Source organism: Coptis chinensis, chromosome 7 (genome assembly GCF_015680905.1).
Source record: "Coptis chinensis isolate HL-2020 chromosome 7, ASM1568090v1, whole genome shotgun sequence".
Lineage (NCBI taxonomy): Eukaryota > Viridiplantae > Streptophyta > Magnoliopsida > Ranunculales > Ranunculaceae > Coptis > Coptis chinensis.
Genome location: NC_141462.1, coordinates 10,182,001 through 10,205,448, shown reverse-complemented (window position 1 = coordinate 10,205,448; position 23,448 = coordinate 10,182,001). Strand labels below are relative to the sequence as shown.

At 36.9% G+C, this 23,448-nt stretch overlaps 3 protein-coding genes, 1 long non-coding RNA gene and 2 pseudogenes across 5 annotated transcripts; 4 read left to right on the top strand and 2 right to left on the bottom strand.

The window, feature by feature from the left end:
* Positions 1–1,836: 1,836 nt before the first annotated feature.
* LOC147485916 (uncharacterized) lies at positions 1,837–6,864 on the bottom strand (annotated as a pseudogene). Its single transcript, XR_015200912.1, has 6 exons — positions 5,519–6,864; positions 5,064–5,126; positions 4,831–4,945; positions 4,293–4,350; positions 4,096–4,173; positions 1,837–2,043 (listed from the first exon to the last, which is right to left on the bottom strand). The product of XR_015200912.1 is annotated as an uncharacterized LOC147485916 (transcript).
* A 2,948-nt stretch (positions 6,865–9,812) lies between these two features.
* Positions 9,813–10,190, bottom strand: LOC147485915 (uncharacterized). The gene has a single exon (XM_086573611.1). It carries the CDS (start codon positions 10,188–10,190, stop codon positions 9,813–9,815), a length of 378 nt encoding a protein of 125 aa, XP_086429737.1.
* Positions 10,191–13,274: 3,084 nt separating this feature from the next.
* On the top strand, positions 13,275–15,602 carry LOC147485914 (uncharacterized; annotated as a pseudogene).
* Positions 15,603–15,956: 354 nt separating this feature from the next.
* On the top strand, positions 15,957–17,172 carry LOC147485913 (uncharacterized). The gene is made up of 4 exons (XM_086573610.1): positions 15,957–16,122; positions 16,226–16,531; positions 16,642–16,743; positions 16,855–17,172. Exons 2-4 carry the CDS (start codon positions 16,472–16,474, stop codon positions 17,170–17,172), a joined length of 480 nt encoding a protein of 159 aa, XP_086429736.1. The 5' UTR covers positions 15,957–16,122; positions 16,226–16,471.
* Positions 17,173–18,256: 1,084 nt separating this feature from the next.
* Positions 18,257–19,366, top strand: LOC147485912 (uncharacterized). The gene is made up of 3 exons (XM_086573609.1): positions 18,257–18,368; positions 18,763–18,877; positions 18,968–19,366. Exons 1-3 carry the CDS (start codon positions 18,277–18,279, stop codon positions 19,364–19,366), a joined length of 606 nt encoding a protein of 201 aa, XP_086429735.1. The 5' UTR covers positions 18,257–18,276.
* Positions 19,367–21,160: 1,794 nt separating this feature from the next.
* On the top strand, positions 21,161–22,560 carry LOC147485911 (uncharacterized). The gene is made up of 3 exons (XR_015203049.1): positions 21,161–21,476; positions 21,859–21,935; positions 22,300–22,560. It is a non-coding gene; the product is annotated as an uncharacterized LOC147485911 (long non-coding RNA).
* The last annotated feature ends 888 nt before the right edge of the window (positions 22,561–23,448 follow it).

The window sequence follows — 23,448 nt, the reverse complement described above, 5'->3', positions numbered from 1 at the left end:
AAAGAGTTGAGGAAGGAGAAACCAATGTTAACCCCTGATATAACTATAATGTCTGTAGGAACTGAGATAACTTATGGTGAAGCAATGGTACCAGATGATGGTTGGGAGCAATATTTGAATTAGAAATGGGATAGAAATGTTGTTATGGAGGAAACATCTAAGTTTCCATAGTTGAAGTTTCAGGTGTCAATATATTAGTTACTTGGATGTTTTTTCTTTTCTTTATAGTTGGAAGTTGGAACCTTAACTTATGTAAATTGTGGATAATGCAGGCAGAATCGGAGCAGCAACCACATAAGTTTAGTTTTTATGTGGAGAAGGATAAGGTTCAAGAAGTGATGAAGGCTCTTTCAGATATTTTGGCAAAACATGGAGTAAGATTATACACCATTAACTTATTTTTTTCGAGAAGTTGAAACAATGAAATTTTAGCTATGGTTTTGTATAGGATGCCATATACAGAAAACATTCATCCGGTCATGAAGTGGTGAAATTCTACATGTTCTATGAGAGATGGCGTCGTGTGGAAGTAGAGAACTCCGAGAACTATATGCAAACCTTGAAAGAAGTCAGTGTACATCTATACTAACTTTATGTGCGTACAAGGTACCTTCTTGGGTTTGCATGCTTCATTTTGGCAGTTAGAGGCTTATGTGCAACCCTAATTTTTTACAGGTTTTGTCTATATGATGTTCCTTAATCCTTATCCAGATTGCTCGTCCCACAGTTGCTGAATTATGTAGCAAATGTGAGTTGTTTAAGGGACAAGAAAAACAAAAGAAAAACTGTTCTAAGGTCCTACAATGGTACACCATGACACATTGACACTTATGGATCTTACGAGAGTACAGATTATTGGTCTCAAGTAACAAGCTTCGACTGAAAAGTGGAATAGCATAACCATGTGAGAACACAGTGATACGGGTACACACCAGGCCATGTATGGGTCCCCGGCCTAACCATTTAGTACACATGAGGCCATGGTACTTCAAAACATGTCGAACCTTCTCCCGTCCCCTTCTCTTAAGGGCCTGACAGGCTGACACGGACATAAACCCTTATGTTCGTATTTGGTTGAAAGCTATCTACGAGATGTTCGCCACATGATAATTTATATTTTATCAATTGGATCTCTAATCAGGAAAAACAATGGCCTCGAGTCACATTTTTTTATGGTATTCTTTTCATAACCACTACACCTGCTTAGTCGACGTATGGTACACATAAGCCAAAATAAACAATTGCGCGCATTTCAAATAAGACAATGGAAACTGGAAAATGACTTTTAAATATCAAAGGGAGATTTTCTCCCACTAGGCCACTATATGAATTTCTCTTTTCTAGGCTTTAGTATTTCTCCGTGGCCCTTATTCATATGAACTTGATCTTTGTTTTTTTTTTATCTTTGTTCCTAACTTCACATGAGATTCCAAAACCATCGTGGCCAAAAAAACATGGTGGATTTTGAATGATTCATAGTTGGTGGGGCGTGTACGATATAGTGTGTGTGTTTTTTTTTTGGTAAAGACGTAAAGTACAATATACTAATATAGTGTCTGGGTTCCCAATTCCCTAGTCAATTATAATTGCCTATATATGAGATAATTGTCAATTATCTATAATTCATTTAAGAATGCGATGGGCATCATTAGCATAATTGTTCTTGGATAATTTGATCATAATCTTGACTAAGTCGATCAATTGCTTCAATTTTTCTGCATTTGGCTCAACTTTCTTTCTTATATATATGTATATATATTCAAATTTATGATAGAGACTGAGGTATATATAACTTGGTATTAGGTGTATAATTGGTAAAATTAGAGAACTTAGTCCTTTCATTTGAATCACCACAGTGATATGACGGAGTTCAATAACTGAATCATGTCCAATAATGTCTGACTATATAAAAAAAAAGCATGCTTGTTAAAAACATAAATTAGATTTGCACCCAACTAATGGCCATTTGGATGATGTGCATACTTTAAAAACACAACTACATGGAAACTTGGAGCTCCAGCTGCAAGCAGTTCGCCTCCTTATCTGGTGCACAACCATAAGAAGTAACAATTTTCTTAGATAAAATCATAAAATGTTTGAATCGTTACATGTAGTAGACAAATTCAAGATAGATTTATGCTACCAGGCTACTTGTAAATTCAAGATAGATAAATAACTATTAGCATGATGATTAATTCTACTACAAGTCTACTTGTAATCCACTACACAGAGAAACAGAAACACAATATAAACTGCACGTTTGTGCGTATGCCTCACAAATCGTTACACTACTATGTATTATATTCGACATATTGTCAAGTAGCGTATTGTAATGCAAATGGATGCCAAGTCAGATAACTTTCCTCATCATGAATAATGCATGATAGGATCATAGGAGCGGAAGATGTAATGTTTGCCAATTGCCATGGCCCAACAAAAGCTAAGAAAGTGTGAAGAAAATAAGGAATCTACTCCTTCGGTTTTAGTTGCCCTTTCTTTTTTTTTTTGACTAAGGCAATGAAAATGAGCACTTCGTTTTAGATTTTTATTTAAATGAAAAGAGTATCCGTAAAAAATGAAACACCCTTTAAACTTTCATTCAGATTCTATCGTTGAAAGCAAATTGTTTCTAGTCAAACCAACACTTTCAAAGCGTCAAAATAATGATATCTTCCATCATCGAGATTTCGATGTGGGTCTGGATGCCTAAAATGAAATAAATAAAAACAACATAAAAAGGGAAGTGTGTGGATCTTACCACCTGATAATCTCCCCTTTGGACATGGCATATTGGCATTGTGCATTGACCTAAAGTGTAGAGGACATGTAACTACTTTCAATGTGATATCTGTTTAGGACTTTAGGCTACTTGGGGCAGTGGGCATTCGATTTTGGATGGTGTATTGGGATGGTGTATGACTGTTTGGTCACTTTGGTGTATCACTGTACGAGATTGCTCCAAAGAAAGAAGAACAAAAAAAACACCCTCACTTAGACAAAGGAAATTGAACTACTTTAAGCTTTGAAACGGTTCAAGGTTCATATTCCCCAGATCAGTGAGACTCGACCGATATAAGTGACAGTGTGCGCTAACGAAAAAGGGTAAGAAAGCAGCTTGTAATCCTTTTTTAAGTTACCATGCAGTAACTAAAAAAAAATTACTGTGAAAAAAATAAATCACCACCTCAACAACCTCTAGAATGCGACGAGAGTTTCTAGTTTTCTACCAACATCAACTTTAACAAGAAAGAGCACCAACGCAGACACCTCCTAACCATTATGCTACTGTTGCACAAGTCTCATTGTTAAAATAAATCCATTCCAAACGTCCCCGCAAACTCAAATATCAGAGACTAAAACTGATAATAGGATTAGTATCTAACCGTACCAATTTCAGTGGGCAAGTTCACACACAAATTAAGGAAGCGTACCATCTACATCCATAGCATTACTAATTGAACAAAAACATGGGGATCAAGAATAAGAAATTATACTATAACCTTTTTTTCTTTTTCTTTTTCTGTTTTTTCTTTTTGTTCAAGGTTATTGTACTGATAGCAAAAAAGTGTACAATAGAGTAACAAAGATCATTCATACTAGAAAATAGAAATCTAATTAGAAGTGACTACATTTAATAGATATAAAAGCTCATATACATGATGTACGAATCTAAAACAACATCCCAGTGTCCCAGGCCTCACATTAGTAACAACACGAGCATGTATACATAACCTACATAAATTCATATGTAAAGATCCAAGGGTTTGAGAACCCATGCAAATTGAAGAATACTTGAGGAACAAATATGCATGATAATTTATACTTCACATGCTAACTCGAGTTAGAACTTACACTTCCTCTCACTGCCAAATTAGCAATGTGGTGTATTCTACCAAAAAGATATATGCAGTGCTTACTAAACGTCTAAGATTCAAGGCCTATTGTATCATTTGTACTTCAACGTACTCAGAACAAGTCTAATCCTTTAACAAGAGTTATATGGTAAGTGATTTATATCGCACATTTATGATATGCATCGATCATAAAAGTGCAGGATCCAGTACATTGAAGTTTTTCTTCATATATTGCATCTACCTTTTTAATTGTTCCTGCTGCAGCTGCCATCAATTTCTTTCCAACAGCGGTTGAGCCTGTGAATGTGATCTTCCTCGCCTAAAATGGGAAAAAAGAAAAAGAAAATGCCAATGTTGAAATACTAACTGCAACTCCACAAGGAGACTAGTTCAAGTCACAATCCAAAGAGAGAGTTCAGGCATCGAAAGGTACTTCACCTGTGGACTCTCAAGAATAGTGTCTCCAATTTCAGAAGCATTTCCCCAATACTTCACCCTGGTTTATATGACTTCAAAGTTAATGAGTTGCAAGAGGCAGTAAAAAGATAAAGGGTGGTGGTGCATGAATTCACAGTGGAAACTTTATAATGGTATCAGTGAAGGGAAATATTATGTTTTCATGAAAATATGAAACCAAATGAATATGAGGAAGTAACTGTCCATGAAGTTCGAAAGCCGTCACTCAGAATGAGAACATTCAAAACATAAGATATGAGAATTATTAAACATAGGATTTCTTTGAAGCCACCAAAACAGTTCAGTTGATGTCAATTGCAAAACTCATAATATCAAGTAAAACCAAAGGAATTGATACACCAGAAGTTCAAATGGTTCAGTTGCAACCCAAAGTTTCTAATTGACTAAAAAGAAATAAAATGGCCAGTGGAAAGAAAAAACGGTAATGTGAAAAGAAATAATGGAACTATAAGGACGACAATGCTGGCCATTGTTTTAATATATATGCAGTAAAGTTTACCGGTGGTATGCCAGCTTGAAGAGAAAGCTCGGCTGCTGCTAAAGCTGTCAGGGGGTGTGTGTAAGTTCAGAGGGATTGATAACCGCTGTACAACCACAAGTAGAGCAGGGGTGACCTGAAACAACATAAATAAGGAGCTTATGATCTTTAAAAAAGCATAAATGCATCAAGCAAAAAGTCATCCATATTCAAAATCTCAAGCTGCAACACCATAGTGATTAAAGTAGAAATACCTTGGGAGTGAACCTTGCTAAAGGGAAGTTCCAAGCTGTAATCACTCCAACGACACCAACAGGCTACAGAAGAAGAACGATGCAAGACCATGAATTAAGTAATAATAGATCCATATAGAGAAGGTTCACTTTCAGTGAGAAAGCTAAGAAAATTCAGTATAAAGGGTGCAGGTGTACTTCCATTCTTGCTCCCTCTCTACAGAATTAAAAACAAAAAAAGAAGTAAAAATAGGGATTATCACCAACTAGTTTTTGCATCTTCAGATATAAATAAGAGAATATCTAGTAAAAGTTTTTGCATACAATTGATGTTTATGCAACCAACTTAGTCCTTTCGATGGTACTAAATTGGAAAACATCTTCCCACATATTGAAATTAGTTGGATTTACTTTTTGTCAAAAATTAGTATCTAATTCAAAATGAAACAAAGTGTAGGAGAGTTCTCAACTCCTACCAGATTTGCCTTTGCCTTTAACTTTGTAATCAATTCAACTTGGAAGCAAGGGAGAATAACAAGCCTAGACCGCAGTGTACTAGCTCCTCTGCAAGTATTGCCTTCTCACCTCGTTACTTTGCATTTGATCATATCTCAACTGAGGACAATCCGAGATGGTTCCAATTGCAGTCTCCCCTGTATTTCCCCGCATCAATAACACCGAGTTGTCAACAAGGTATTTGCTCGCAATAACAATGGAAGGACAAAGCTCGTGTCTGGGAGCTGGCCTAAGTGATCTCAACAGAATGAGAGGATTAATGAATGGATATTTCCTGTACAGATCCCTTCCAGGGAGAACCTGCTTGAACCAGAAATCGGATAAGGCTACTTCCATTAGCTCCCAGTACGCCTGATCTCTATATAATCTAAATAAACTACTCCCATTAGCAGTCCAACAATATAAATCCATCCAGTCTTTATCTAATATCTCCATCAAACCCTGTGCTTGTGGAATACAACGTAGTGGAATCCGTGACCATGGGTAAGATTTTTGTTTATCTCCGTCATAGTAAGGACACTTAATCTCAAGCACACCACGATACGGCAATCCATAAACAACATTATCAACAACACCGTCCGGTGAACATCCAAGCCAGTTATCATCATTATCATTAAGATTATTGTTACGATAGACCTGAAAATCGGTAAACAAGACAGTGTTTCCTGTTAAAAGCTTGTACCTTTCGAGCGCTTCGTGTTCCTTAATATCACCCCAAATGGTGGCCAGGTTTCCTGAAAATGGCTCGATTGCACCAATCTTCTCTTTCCAGAGTTGAACTCTCCTTCCAGGCCAGAAACCAATAGCCCCAGCAAAAAAGTACTTGCAGTGAGCTTATTCTTTCTTAATTCTTTCCAATTCTTGAACCAATGTTGTAGGCAACTAGATTCAAGAACTGAATATTCTGACCCCTCTTGTAGCTCACCTCCAAAATGGCGCAAAAAAAATCTTCTACTGTTATGGGGACAAGCTGCTGCCTTTTGAAAGTTAGTAAAAACTCTTTGGGCAGAAGAGAAGTTGTTGGGAGCAACTTTGCAGCCAACAAGATACAACTCAATCATATTTGATTATCACCACTAGACAATGGAAAAAGAAAAGAAAGGTTTACATAATGGCTTTCCAGCAGCATTATAGATTATCACGTCGGATTCCTCGGGGCTTCTTCGTTCAAAACATTATACTGTGACTCAATACTTGAAAGATAAATTGAAATGACAAAAGCAAACTAAGAAAACCAAGTTGGAGACTCAGATTAACACAGCAAAGGATAATAATTGAAATTGAACAAAACAATAATTAAATAATCGGCTTACCTAAATCTCATAGAAAATGATTTGGTTGTCGGACTTGAGAGGAGTTATTGAGAAACGAGAGAGAAGAGTGTTTTTTTTTTGGCGGCAGAGACATCTCACTCTTGAGTCTTGAGGACCAAGGGTGTATTGCCTTGTGTCCAAGCATGTCTTTTACCTACTACAAGGGTAACAAAATAGCAAGACACAAACGTACAACAATACTAGCATTGCCACTTCTTATCTTTGCATTTGCATGCACGTTCAATATTCTTTTGTTCTAATTCGTTTTAAATAAAGCTATTCATTTTTTTGGGGTTATATTGTGACAAGTAGGCTGCGTTTGGTTTAGTGGGTTTGATTATTGGAATTGGGCCATGTAGCTAAGTTCCCTAAATGATCGCTCAGTGATAAAGGAGGTAGGGTGCAGAGACAGCCACTGGGTTTGCCTAGAAGCAGCCACCCTTGAAAAAGTGCGTAATAGCTCACTGATCGAGTGCTCTTATGCCGAAGATGAACGGAAGCGGTCCGCCGAAGCTATGAGATGTAAAAATGCAGACTTATAATCTAATTAATATAGGAGGATTTAAGTATTGGGCTTGGACTAGCATAAGGGATACATATAAGTAGTCTTTACTGTCTTTCCAAGGGCCTTTTTCTAGACCTAAATGTGAGGGCCCAGGCGGCTCCCTGCAACAGAAGAATCTGATGGAGTAGGAGAAGTCTATCTAAGAAATGTTGAGGCTCTCTTTGAGACAGTCTGCACATTCGAAAGGTGCTAAAAGTTTAGCCTCATGTGTCTGCCTCTCAAGTGTGGTGATCATTTCCATAGCTAGTGGTTCTAACTTCTACATTAAAAAGAGGAAACACAAGCTTATGCTAATGCCAGCTACAAAGGTTCCGATGGAAGCAGGTTTCACCAACAAGCAAGAACAAGAAATATAGACGTAAAAATGTGCATTCTCTCTAGATAAAACGGACACATAACACTACTTAGGTTATGACTTATGATACTTAGAGCATTTGTAGGAGAGAAACCAAAAAAACACCAAATTTTTTAACCAAACCAAAAAAACACTAACAATTTTTAGGAGCAACATCAAATTTTCAACATTAAATGACGCGATTTTGGATAAACCGCGTCATATAGCCTACGCGGTTTTTTCAAAACCGCACCACTAAAGCTCATCTGACAAGCCCAAGCTCACGCGGTTTTCCAAAAACCGGGCGGTGTTCTCAACACCGCGTGCTATTTCTATATAAAGATGACCAAAACCGCACGGTTCAATCACTTTTAATTTTTCTCTCAATTATAAACCCTCTTATTAGTAAAAAAAAAAAAAAAAAAACCTACCTAAACTCTTGAAATTTTATATGGATCATTTTCAACTTTTCGACGGTGATAACGATATATATTGGCAGTATACAAACGACATTGGCGATGAAGTAGAGGTAGAAGAACCCGAGGAAATACAAGACGGTGGGGGAGAAGAAGCCGAGGATGTCGCTACCGACTGATGAACATCCCTATGTACTTGAGTATCAAATGAACGACTTCGATTGGCAATTTAATCCCGGTGCAACACTTCATATGCAAATTGTGTTTTCTACGCGTGTCGAAAGTGATGTGACTAATTCTCGGGTAATTAATTAGTTTTGATTAAATATTTTGAATATTATGCATTAATTAGTTGAGTTGGACCAATTAATTATTTATCTTATATGTATTATTATTTTTTCATAATATCGCCAAGTTATTGACTACCAAGTTAGATCAGTTTTACTTGGTGTTAGATCGGCTTTACTTGGTGAAAGGTTATTAAGAGTTTGGATGAGTTTGTACATATTAGAGATAGTATTCTGTGTACACTTTTGGGTTTTTTGGTTGTTGTAGATTATGAGAAGACTAATTCGACATTGGTCATAGCTTTAGTAGAAAGATGGTGGAATGCAACTCATACATTTCATTTTCCTTGTGCGGGGTTAGGATTCACACCACTAGACTTCACTATGATTTCTGGGTTGAGTATCGGTATAGGCCAACCGATACCTTTTAATACAAATTATGAGAATATTGATAGTATGTTTGTGATTTTTTCTCGCTTGGATACGGATGCTTATGATTCTTCTGGTATTAAGTTATCTCATATTAAGAATGCATATATGGAACCCCTCTTGGATCCTGATACACGAGCGGAGTTAGCTTTGACTGTTCTACTTGGTAGTAAGGGTGCTGGTGTATGTTAGGACTTTTTTTATGTTTTTTATTGGGCATGTTCTGTTTCCAAATGGTCATTCTATGGTACGACTTGGATATTATGCTTATATTTCTGATTTGCATAATATGAGAGATTATGACCTTAGTAGCTCAGTATATGCCACATTGATATCGGCGTTAGATAAATCTTCATAGACATTCGAAAGTAGAAGTCCTCATATTGCAGGATTCACAGGACTTTTAGAGATTTGGTTTTATTAGTACTTTCGTTGTCTTTGTCCTAACATAGACATGGTTGCTGATACTCGCCCTAGATTTGCTAGTTGGTCAGGGATCCCTAGCAGTCTTATGGACTCCCTTCCAGAACCAGGAGGCCCAAGGTGGGGGTTTAGCTTTAATATCAAACTAGAACTTCCTATAAACAACTAGAAAAGTTTTTGCCCATATAGAAGTGTTATCTATAAGAGCTTTCCAGGCCAGTTTTGCAAGCATAACCTTGTTCATATCACCAGCTTTCCTCAGCCCTAGGCCTCCCAAGGCCTTAGGTTTGCATATACTATCCCACCCTGTGGTGTGGATACTGTTGCTATTTTCCTACCCATGTCACCAAAAATTTCTACAAGCTTTATCAACCTTCTGGCAAGTAGATCGAGGGAGCTTGTAGGTGGCCATAGCAAAAGGAGGTGTAGCCTGAGCTACAACTTGTATGAGGGTAGTCCTCTCAGGTTGAGCAATGACTTTTGCCCTCTACCCCTTTATCTTATTATGCACTTTATCCACCAGGAAGTCAAAATCCTCTTTCCTCTTTTGGGAAAGAACAATAGGAACCCCAAAATATTTGTCCTTTCTATCAAAGAATTTCATCTTCCAAAATCTTTTTAAGATCTTACTATGCATTTTATGGACATTTTTACTGCAAAAGATACTAGACTTACCAAAATTTATCTTTTGTCCAGAAGCTTTGCAGTAATTCTCAAGGATGATCTTAAGCTTTCCACTTTCTGCCATATTAGATTTAGTGAATAAAATAAGATCATCAGCATACAGGAGATGAGTAATAGGGGGAGCATTCCTCTTGATTTTAATACCATGGATATCTCCATTACTCTCAGCCTTTGCTATCATCACTACACCATAATAGCCATTTTGTAACAGTGCAAATTTTCAATAGGTAACGGATATAACTGTTACTGATGCAGTAACAGTTATATCCGTTACTTACTACAACAAGTGTTACTTAAAATCTTGAATTAATATTTAATAATGTTTTCACAGTTATTTTGGGATATGCTAACATTTATATCCGTTAGAAAAGGAAACAAATATGCATAATAAATTGAAAAATAAAACAAATATCACAAGCGGGCAAATTTGGTAACGCGGTCACATTTCCACCTTCTTTTTTCTTATTTTTTTCGGCTAACAATTAGAAAAGGAATTCTAATCTCGCCTCTTTTTTCGTACGGCAGGAAACAAAAAAAAAAACACTCTCTCTCTCTCTGAAGAACCCTAGTTTCTATTCGCATCTTCTACGATTTCTCATTCTCGACGAACCAAGTCAATCTCTTCATAGATTCTTGATTTAAAAAAGTTACTTTTTTGCTGACTCTCTCTCTCTCTACTCTTGGTTGTTTGTAAACATGTTTTTGCACTAATGAGAAACTATAATGAAATCATTGTTTTTATTTTTCTAATAGAGATCCTTGTTAGTGTTTTGAGCTAATTTCAAGATTAAATAGAAATTAATCTTGAAATACTCAATGAACTTCATGTTTAGAGAATACCGTTAAGTTGGATTTGTTGATTGTTGTTCAGATTAGTCGAATGTATGCATAATTTGATTGAGAATTCTTTGGAAAATACTTGATTGATTGTATGTTAATCTATTCATAGCACCCTCAATTTGTTGTTGTGCTGTGATTTGTAAGTGGGAGTAGTGCATACTAGGCGGTTGGCTTAGAGAAACAACGTAAGATAGAATTTCTTTTAGTTAGTGATTCCGTAATTATTATTTTTTATTCATTGAGAAAGAGAGATGTGTTAGTGGAGTAGTGGATACAATTTTCTGAAAATATTGGGGTATGACACTTATCTATTGTGTATCTGTTTTTTTTCTCATACTTGATATGTTTCCTTTTTGAAGGGTTGACTGATTTTCTCAAAAGTTTCACTTGTTGCAGCTAAGTATAATTTTGAGGTAAAATATTAATCTTTATTGGTTTAATAGAAGTGGTTATAAAAGTTTGCTTCCTTGTTGGTTATGTACATAGCTCCTGGATTACATACTATTTGAAATGTGATAATTAGTTGTTGAGGATATAAGAATATAACTAGGCTAGACCTTTTCTTTTAGGTCGGTGCATTTTTAATTGCATTAGTTGCCTTCCACTAGAATAAAGCAAATCAATAGGTAGTGCTAAAGTAGCATCTGTACTCACAAATACAATTTCCTAGTGCCTCTTTCATTTTGAAAATATGGGCGCATGATATATATTCATTGTATTTGTTAGTTTTGAGTTGTAGATATGGTGGAAATTATATGTTGCATTAAGCGACGAGCTATACACCTGCAAAATTAATTAGTGTTCTAACTGTTGCTGCCCATATGGATTGAAAACAATGTTACCTACATTTGAATCTTATCTTTTCAACTGAAAAAATATTTACTTGGTGAAAGGGACCGTGTATATTTCTTTGAAGAGTATTATTCCTTAGTTATAATAAAAACATGTCGTATTTAGGATTGAATGGACTTATTTACTTGTTTTTATTTAGTTTTTTATTTTACACATGTAAAGTGTATATTATTTATATTTATGATGTCGCTTCTTTCTTATTTTTTGTTTATACATAGTTGGAAAACTAGCTAATTGGTATTTATGTTGACTATTATTTTCCCTGGTTTCTAAATATAGTATAGAATGTCAGAACCAATAGACAAAGAATGGATGAGTGAAAACGAAAAGAGGGTAGTCTAGTCTATTCATTGGGAGTTGAGGTTTTTCTTAAATTTGCATTGTGGAAGTTGGGCGGGAAGAAGTGTCCTTGTCCGTGCAAGAAGTGTCGGAATAGGTATTGGTTGACTTATAAAGAGGTTGGATACCATTTAATCTCAAAAGGTATAGAGAAGTCCTATCGTGTATGGACTTTACACGGTGAGAACTTATCTAACGCTGCTGTTCATCCTCCATTGGTTGCAAATATTGGGGAAAAAACCTCGGTTGATGATGGGTTTGAGATGGGGGACACCGAGGAAGAAACCATTGGGGATGTCGGGATTGGGATGGGAAATTTTGTCAACTCGCTTTTTTAGATTACACGGTGATGCGGTGTGGTGATGGCAGTTTGGGAATTGAATTTGATGAACCTTATGTTCTCGAACCGGACTTAGGAAAGAGGTATTACGATTATAAGAAAAAAGCAACTGAAAAAATTGTATCCTACATGTGAGGGTCCTGAGACAACTCTCTCAAAGACTTGTAGAACTTCATAATGTAAAGAAGGAATTTGGTTGGTCCGAACCGGTATGACAAGATACTTTATCCTTGTTGAGGCGATGGTTGCCTAAAGGTAACACCCTCCCCGAGAAATATCCAAGAATGAAGGAGATGTTGAAAGACTTAGGGATGAAGGCTACGTGCATTCATGCGCAGGAGAACAATTGTATCTTATATTGGAAGACGAACAAAGATTTGACAGAATGTCCCGAGTGCCAAGCACCAAGGTTTAAAGTTAAGGAGGGGAGTAAAGGGAAGAAGAATTCCAAGGAGCATAACAAGGTACTAAGACATTTTCCTTTAATTCCAAGACTCAAGCGGTTGTATACTATACCGTGGATAGCGCATGAGATGACATGGCATGCACGAGCAAAGACTTCTACGACTTATATGCGTCATCCAATTGATTCAGGTCAGTGGAAAATTTGTAAAGAAAAGTGGCCAAACTTTGCTAATGAGCAGTGCAATGTTTGGCTTGCAATTGCAACCGATAGGTTTAATCCGCGTGGCATTCAGTCTACTAGTTATAGTTGTTGGCCTGTTATCACTGTGCCTTACAATCTCCCCCCTTCTATGTGCATGAAAGCAGAGTTTCAGATGTTGTCTTTACTTATACCCGGTCCAAAGGCACCAAAAAGAGACATCGATGTTTTTCTTGAACCATTGTACGATGAGTTGAAAGAGTTGTGGAGAAGGAGTGCCGGCTTATGACATGAACAAAAGAGAAAACTTCACTTTGAAGGCTATGCTAATGTGGGGTATCCATGATTTGCCTGCATATGGAAACTTAGCGGGCTGCGTAACACATGGTTACAAAGCTTGTCCTGTTTGTGGTGACAATACTTCTTCCATATATTTGAAGTATAGTTGGAAAAATGTATACTTAGATTACCGTATATTCCTTAAAGGTAATCACCCGTTCAGGAACGACAAGTACTTGGGACTAATGGGTAGCAAGAAAGAAGAGCGTAGAACTCCTCCTCAACGATTAAATGGCGATGTACTTTTGCAAACATTGAGTTATGTGAAGTATAAAACCGGGTCGAAGCGGAAGAGAGGTGGTCAAATTGTGGTTGACGACAATGAAGGTAATGAAGTTACATCGGCATGGTATAGAAAGTCCATATTATTTTTCTTGTTTCTTGGATCTATCACAAAGTTTCGTCATGTTATTGATGTGATGCACATTGAAAAGAATGTTGCAGAGAGCACATACTAGACATGATCCTTAATAAGAAAGACAAATCGAAAGATACTGATCCGTGCACGAGAGGATATGAGGGAACTTGGCATACACCGGGATCGATGGATGCAAACCGACCACAAGTGGGAAACAAGTTAAACCCTACAAAGACCGTTCTTCCTAGATAAGGCGAGAAGATGGATTTCCTTAAAACTTTGAAAACTTTGAGGCTCCCTTCGGGTTTTCATCTAATCTCGAAAGTAACATTGTCGGCCTTGATCCGCTTTTGGTTTGCTTGTAATGAAGTCACACGACTATCATGTGATTATGCAATATCTTTTGCCCGTGCTACTTCAACATGCTTTTCCAACTCATCCCGATTTGCGGAAAGCTCTTCATCGATAAGCTTATTTTTAACCTTTTGTGTTCGAAAGTTGTAATTAGGAAAGAAATCCAAGATGCCAAGTACATGGTTGCAGAGGCGTTGTGCGTGCTGGAAAAGTACTTTCCACCATCATTTTTTGATATTAGCATTCACCTTGTTATGCATCTAGCTGATGAGGCATTGATGTGTGGACCAGCTCGAGATCGTTGGATGTATCCATTTGAGCGGTAAATAATTCTTCTTTCAATCCCAATTTTTTTTCCTTGCTTTTAAATAAAATTAATAAATGCATTCATGGGTTTATCACTTAATTAGGTCAATGAAGGAGTGCAAAAATATACCCAGTAACAAACGATTTGTTGAAGGATCGATTGCAGAGTCGTATCTTGTCTCAGAGTCTGTTAGGTATGCAATGGAGTACATTCCAAATTCACAGCCCAATAATCACAAAACCACTGGTCAAGTGTTTCTAGATGAAAATGATGAATATAGCGATGAGGGTTATGTGCTTGAAGGTAAAGATGTGATTTTGTCGAAGGAGCAATTTGTACAAATCCGTAGATGGCTACTTTTCCGTTTGGAAGTCGATGGACTTGATGATCACTACAGGTGTTAGTTTTTGGCATGAATGTTTACTTCCCTATTAATAAATTCACACATATATACTAACTTCTTTGAATAAATTATAGTGAGTATCGTGAGTCTTTGCAATCTAGTTCCCGAGGTAGCAGAAAAGGAATAGCAAAGACAAAAGTAGAGATACAAACAGATTTTATCGACTGGTTATATAATAAGGTCTTTGTTAATTAGGATAGTAAGTTATGCTTTTATGTTATTTTCACTTTTTGAATTGTGGTATGTTCTCTCTGTAGTTGTTGGAGAATGGCGACACTTCATCTGAATTGTGGTTCTTTGCTAGAGGGCCATTGTTCAAAGCTAAAACTTTTCGAAAGTATCGCATAAATGGTTATGTATTTTCTACTAAGTCTCACGATGAAACCGTTCTTACGCAAGACTGTGGTGTTTGCATGAGTGCAATTACTACATTTACATCAAGTAGGAAAGATAAAAATCCTATCGATCGCCTCGCTAGGTGGTATGGAGTCATCAAACAGATACTAGAGGTGAATTACACAAATTTCAAGGAAGTGGTGTTTTATTGTGACTGGGTTAGGGTGGAAGATAAGACCAATGGATGTAAGCTATGCCCAGACTCTAACTTGGTGGTGGTAAATTTTAATCGGCTTAAGAGTTCCAACAAAATGTTAGATGAGCCGGCCATTTGTGCTAAAGAAGCCCATCAAGTGTTCTATTCAAGGGATTTGAAATATCCTGATTGGTGGGTGGTCATACATTCACCAAGGCGAATGACTAGCGAAGTGGACAAGCTAGAAGCACCAGAACCAGAAGACTTCCAATCTACTCTTACAGAGCAACCTCATTTGAGATCACTGTTAGAACCACGTCGTTGATTGTAGTGTGCAATAATTTTGAAAATATGTTCAAATGCTTGTCTTCCTTTTTTGATGATCATCTTAAGATTTTCTAGTAGTTTGGAAAATTAATTTTGGATATTATGGTTACTTTGATAGTGCATATTCTTTTATTTCTTTTCGTTCTTTTTGAATAATTGGTTATGTCATATTTTAAGTGTTATGAAATCCTTAATAATTTATTTTCAAATATTGTTGGAAATTGTTAGGCTATTTTTAAATAATGGAATCAGGTGGTACAACTGCACACCTTAGTGCATCAGATGCCTCTTCTCCCGCAAGTCAATGTACTTCTCAGTCATCCAAGAAGACACAATTAATGGGTCCCTCCGGGAAAGTGCTTGTTGAGTTATGGCCTAATGGCCAAATTGTTGGACAAAATGCAAGCAAATTCAAAACTGCAATAGGGAACGAAGTGAGGCTTAATATCCCTATCAACACCAAGGATTGGAGACTAGTGGATGATGGCTTTAAGGATGCAATTTGGAAAGCCTTGACGGTAATTATTTTTATTTATTTATTTAATGTGTTAATTAAATAATCAACTTTACCATTTAGCTATGTTTTAATATATTGTTTCTTATCAACTGTACTCATGATAGGAGGAATTCGAATTTAATGTCGAAAACTTTGAAGCTCGTCCGTTGGTCGAGACAAATTATTCTCAAAAACTTAGGACACAGAAAGCGACATATAGGTCAAAGTTTTTGGAGAAAGCTGAAAACATTGAAGCAGCTAAGGCAAACTGCCCACCTGCTATTAATCCAGCTCTTTGGGTAGATTTTGTCGACTATGAACTTTAAACTAAAGTAAAAGAAAGGAATGCGAAAAATGCAGCAAATAGGGCCATGAATACTATTGGTAGTACTAATGGTAGGAGAACCTTCTCCCAAAGGCATAATGATCTGGTATGTATCATTTTCTAAATTATTAAGCCTTTTGATTATGTATATAGATATGAATACTATTGTTGTCCTTTTTGAACCACTATTACTAAGCAATGATTATTTGCCTGTAGCAACAACAAAACCCTCAAGCAAAAATAACTCGAGTTGATGATTGGCTTAAGGGCCGTGAACGCAGTGATGGAACAGTTTTGGAAAGTGCTCGGGAAAAATATGTGAGTAGAAGTTTTACTGCTATCTATTTGATAACTTCAGTTTTTGATTGCTACCGGGTATATTTTGGGCTATTTGATTGCCATTTAAAAAAAACAAACAAATAAATGCAGGATCAAGTGAAAGCAGTTAAAGAAAGAAGACTAGCATCTGGAAAGACTGACACGGGAGACATCGACTCCGATGCATTGGCTGAAGTACTTGGTAAGGATAAGAAGAACCGTGTTCGTGGAGTTGGTTCTAATATCACTAGGAAGCAGCTACAACATGCTGTTGTCGCAAGCGCTTTACTCAACCAAATGGCTACTACATCAGTTGCAAAGGTTGAGGCCGATGTGGCTACATTTAAATCAAAGGTCGAGACAGACATGTCTGAGGTCAAATCAATGCTCAAGGTCAGTTTTTTCTTGGCAATTACGGTTAATGGTTAGAGTTAGTAATATGTAATCCACACTTTAAAATTATCATGTCATCATCTATACCCACGGGTTCTCCTTCAACAACAACTAGGCAATACTACAAAGAGGTAATAATGTGATGACCAATGCCGAACCACATATGGATGTGGCTACACCTTAACTGAAATTGGTTCTAGTTCCGCTCAACGCCATTCTCCAAAGAACCCCTCGAGAACTTGACTCTTGCTTTTGGGTCGCTTGAACAGCCTAGAGTCACATTACTAGATAAGTTTGGTACATAAGTTGCTAAAGGGTCTATTGATGTAAGTGCAAAAATTTGTCATGGCAGAATTCTGGTTGGTGGAGAGAGAAGAGTGTATATTGATGAAATAATGGTCCCGATCTTTCTTGTTTATGATGGTCCACAAGATGGTAATGAAACTTTGAATGCTTGGCTTGAAGGAGGGTATATAGCTTGGCTTGATGGGGCGATTGAAGTATGATTGATGTTTGTAGGATTGATGTTTGTAGGTTTTAGACCTTTTGTGGATTTCTCTACTTTTTTGCTCTTCTGTTTTAGTTTAAGCTCAAGACATATATTTTTATGTGGTTGTGGTTGCCATGACTTGGAACTTTTGGGTGCGTTGTCATGCCTTGAAATTTTTATGTGGTTAGTCTTGGGTAGTTGTAATAATATAACAAACTCTTTAGTCTGTCAAATCTTTTTATTGGTTTTATGTCGGACTTGCCTTGTTGTAAACAAACCAAGGCCTTTTGTGTATTTAAGTTTAAGTGCAGATGGCGATGTCGAGATACTTGGAGCAATTAGTAGTCACCCGGGGGATGCGTAAACCCCTAGTTAGTTTTGTTTATTTTCTTCTTCTTTTCTATTAGCTATTTTAATATGAAGTTCTTATTTTCATTTATATCACTAATAAATGTGTAATTTTTTGATGCATGCGAGGTTCATAATGTTGGAGAAATGCTGTTGAGTGTCAACCTTCCAACACAAGTAATAGTTTTTTAGCGGGTAGTGAAGGGCACGAGAATAGGCAGCCCACCTTCTCCCTCTCCCTCCATCTCGAACTAATACCCTTCCTCCATCTCGAACTGAATATTGTTTGGGAGGGTCAGGTGATGATGTTGGTCGCTAACAATAACAGTTTTGATCTCTGGCAAAAGGATGTTTTCTTCTCTGCTGCCGAGGAGGTCCAACAATCCGTTGATATGTATGTTCCGCCTATCTTGTTTTTCATGTCTCTCTTTTTGTTGATTTAATTGCATATTGTTTCATTCATTAGTTTCTGTCCTTTGGGTTTTGAGAATGTTTCTAGGTTAGCTTCCAACTTCTTTGGATGCAAAAGCATATAACATGAAATTTTATTTGGCCCGATTTTAATATTTTAGGACCAAAAAGTAAGCCCGTCATTTCGAAATTCTTAGCCTTGTCAACTTCCTTGCAATTTTCAATAACTATATGTATCTTAAGCCGCCCACCGTTCTAAATGCAATTTTCAACCGTGGATGATGAAACGCGTCTTGATTTTTCAATAACTGATATTCGGGGTTTCAATTAGCAATAATCTTTTGGGGTCATTAATTTAATTTGTTTTCTTGGTCTAGAATGGAATCCATGTATAGGATGTGGTTACGCGGAGGAAGGGAAGGACAAGAACTTGATTATTCAGTCGACTTACGTGGGGAGCTTCAAATGGCCTTAGGAACTGCAAAATGGCAGGTTAATCTTACACCTCAAGTCTCTTTGTTCTTAGAATTGTTGTGATATCTTAATTGCTTTGTACTAATTTTAATATGGTTGATGAATTAGTTGGAGGAATTTGAGAGAGCCGTTCAATTGAGTCATGGATATCGCTCCCAAGACAATACAACAAACATGCACAGGCAATTTGTTGATGCCATGGAAGATCAAATATCTCGAGTTGAAAAAGCCTTAAGAGAATCACTCAACCAGGAGAAACAATCACTTCAATGGGTACATTTAGATGAAGACGAAAGAGATGATCTTGCAGCATTTCTTTCTGGAACGCCAGGGACCTCCCAAAGTATTTCTGAATTTCTGAATCTCCTTTACAATTACCCTCCAGTTGAAGCCGTTCTGTTCAGCGGGTTCCACTTGGTTATCATTTTCAACTGGTCAATTTTCATTCTCTCCCTGATTCTCATCTCCAGGTTGTCCCTCGAGAGCGCATTTTCACCATCCGCCTAGCAGCACCAAGAGCATTCTCAGCCCTAATAGGAGGTTGTGGTTGTGGAGGTGCCGCTGCCCTATGCATGCCTTGTGAAAGCCACTATATCAAAGGAGTGAGAGCTCTAGTCTGATAGAAATAAACCAGTGCTGCGAAAACCAGAAGCAGGGCAAGTCTCTGTTTTGATCCATCTTGGTTGAACACAAAAATGACAGCAGCCAACTTCAGTATCAGCAGCAAGTCAAGTTGGAATGCGAAGTGAAATCTCCTTACAACAACTTGTCTTTGTGGTGCATGTTGTTGCCGCCCCTCTTATCCATGCTCGTCAGTCATCGCTCCACCCTCAGCAGTAGTTCTCCTTGTGGGTATAGTGTAGTTAAGAGGAATTAGTGTGTTGGAAGGAATTCCAGACATTGGAGGCATAAATGGGAAAGTGGGCACATCATAAAGACCAGCACCAAGGTTAGTCTGTTGTTATTGATTTTGCATAGGAATTAAACCTGGCACAAATGCAGGGCACATGATTGGAAACATCATTTTGATATCACCATTAGGAGATGTCGGAAACCAAACCGCTTTTTGAGAGACCGCCGTTGATTTGGGTATTGAGGCGAAAGAATTTGCTTCCGTCATCGCCGCCATTATTATTGCTGATTCAATTGATGCTTACCATTTTTTTCAGATTCAGTACTGGAGTTTCTGGGACACATTCCGTTGCTACAGAGACTCCCTAGTTCATCTCTCAAGAAGATGTTACTTCATATGGGATGGAGAGGTAACATGTTGTTGTTTATTGATGTAACTGTTCAAGTTTATTGATGTTGCTAAATCAATGATCTTGTAGGTATTGTAACTCTGTTCACGAGGCGGATGTAATTGTTTTGTCTAAGGTATTTACTTTCTTCAATACCGGTGTTATTATGTCAATTTTAGCATATTTACACCCCCACCAACACATGCACACCGAAAAGCAAGGGACGAGATAGATTAGATCGATGCATTGTAATTTGATGATGGCAGCTCACCGCTTGGTGTTGCCCTAATAGATCTGATTCTTTAATGAAGCCAAAATCGATATGGAATGTTGATGATACACTATGCTCAATGTTGGAACATTTACTGCGGTTGGGGCCAATAGGCGTAAAGTTTCATTATTCGATTATTTTACCATCTCGGTATTAGGAGAGGATACAAAAAAAACCACAATCTAATTAATTTATATATTAGATGAACACAACTTTTTCATGAGTAAGATATAATTTACCAGTATTGTGATTTGTACTCATCCTTTTTGTTTCTGTCTTTTTAAGGTCAACACTTTTCATGGATTCACTTTGCGAGATGGTCCGAGGTTTGCACAAGTTTTTGGAGGACAACTGGTTGGGCAGGTCTGTTATAGTCTTCGTTTTTGTTACTTCAGTTTGTCTCAACTATGTATATCTCTCTTTTCAATCTTATCTTTTGGAGTATAGTCTGATCTGAGAAGAAACTCGATATTAAAATTTAAAAACATGCAAGTAGCTTTCAAAATCTAACAAAGAAAATAATCCATTTTCCATCTAAGAACCGAAAATTTTGATATAAAAATACTTAAACTTGTTGAAGAGTTAACTTTCACAAGAATGACAACTTCAACGCTTGAATGGACACAATAAGATTCTTTTTGAACCTTCCTTTAGAGTGCCTCCCATTTCTTTCAAATCCTAGATCAGGAACAACTACAAATGCAACAAACTCTTTTTTTGCTTTTATCTGCAACAAAATCCATTTTAGATCATCTGCCAAAGATTTGTGGCAGAAACAAAGAGATCCTTAAAATAGAAGAAGAATACTATACAGATCTAGTAAACTATAGTGAGCCAGTAGTAGATTTAGTGATTCTTTGCATAAGGTGCACATGGCAGCGATAATTTCTCAAATGAATTTGCCTAAGTGATCAACGCTACCAATACATTAATATCTAGTTGATGTTTTATTAATAGATAGTTTTTTTCGCAGAATTCTTAATGCACTGTATCTCTAAAATGTTCTGCGATTTGCAAGCCTTGGTTGCAGCATCAAAGACTGTTGATTGCCTTAAGTTTGTCCATAGTTTGCAGAGTCGTTTTCTTCTTGCTGGGGATCTTAAAGGTGAGTGCATTTTCTATGTCTTAGATTAAATAGTCACCAGGGACGCCGTCACCTGCCGGTGAGATAGCATCAGTAGCTGTTTATGATGGACCGTAGTATCTTATTGCTTTCCTGAGCCACGTTTTATAAGCAAAAATGACCTCATCAGCGTGGTCCTTTTCAAGATATTGCTTTCAACACTATTATTGGAGCTACCAGTGCACCATTCAAATCGAGATACGTGCTTTTCAGTGACAATAATGAGATTATAGGTCATAATCCCAGTGCAAAAAAATTGGTCGGCATAAGTAGGTGTCTACTTGTAACCCTTGTGTGGTTCATGAATAAACCTTTATTAATTTGTATCCTTAACATAATCTTGACTTATTTCTTTCACTTGCAGTCAAAATTGGACGGCCTGGCTACCGGGTAACTAAGCAATTTGATCTGGAGACAAAGCAGCGGTCTCTTCTCTTCCAGGTGTTTATCTTTGTCTAATACTATCCGTTTAGTTAACTTCTATGACATTTTTTTACCAGTATTCCATCCTAATGCCTTTGTCAAAAAACATTTTACTAGAGCTAGTAAAGTCACAAAAACCATTGTGGGTCAGCTTGAAGTGATTTGTATGGGCTTAAAGTATGCCTTTGTCCATAGAAATTAGTTGTTCTTATCCATAAGCTTTATTCAAATAGTGGTCTAATAGCTGAGGAAGTGCTACTGCAAGAGCTGACATTAGCCCACCACACTAACCTACTCATAATTTCTTTAGTTCTCATAACCCGATGAAAAGTTTCTTAAGAAATTTTGTAATGTTTCTCTCACTTTTTTCAGTTCTTGCTAGGCTTTGTCAAATAAGTGGTGATATTGTGGGAGAAGTTATGGGAATTGCAGATGTGCACCCCTGAAACTGATGGGGGAACACTTGAGAGAGCAATAACAGGCGAGCAGTGACGACCAATACAATGGGATATTCTATGACGGCATATTAGACATCCCAAGATTAGGTTAGGTGAAGTCATTTCTATATAAGTTTGATTTGGATTGGTGTCTATATTTTTATACTAATTAATGTTTAATTGATTAGTGGTTTTGTTTTTTGTTATTATATGTTGATTAAGTTTGTGGAATGTGATATCTCTATAAGATGGAATATTCATATGTGCTAGAGTTAGATGTGCAGGGTGAATTTTTTTAGACATTTTGATCTGCAAAATAAATAAATATATATTTTTTTTACTAACAAAACTTTAGTAACAGATATATCCGTTACAAACATCGATATAAATAGCAAGTGTCACATCTATTACTAACGGATATATCCGTTACAAATATCGATATAAATAGTAAGTTGCACATCTATTACTAACGGATATATCCGTTACACTAATCGATATTAATAGCAAGTGGCACACCTATTACTAACGGATATATCCGTGACATATGAAAATTGATTTCCCGCTAGAAAAGTAACTAAAGAAGCGCCAAACGTTACTAACACTAACATCCGTTAGAAATGAATAGATTCAACAATTGGCTATCCGTTACAAAGAATTATAGTAATGGATATAAGTGTTACTAAGATTACTTTAAGTAACGGTTATATCCGTTACTAAATTTAGCCTAAGTGATTGTAACACCCCAGAGCTAACAGATATAAGCGTTAGTAAAAATATAAGTAACGGATATAGCTGTTAGTAAACACCTTTTCTAGTGAAAGTGCATCCTTGATAGAGCTTCAGACACCAAAATAAACAGGTATGGGGATAGAGGATCTCCCTGTCTCAGGCCTCTATCAGGATTAAACTGCTCGAGAGGAGAACCATTCAACAACACCCTATAAGAAACAGTTGAGATACATTGGAAGATGAGGAGTCTCTACTTATCACTAAACCCTAACCTTTAAAAGATATTATCTATGAAAGACCACTCTACTCTATTATAAGCTTTAGCCATATCCATTTTAAGGGCCATAAAACCTTTTTTGGGTTTC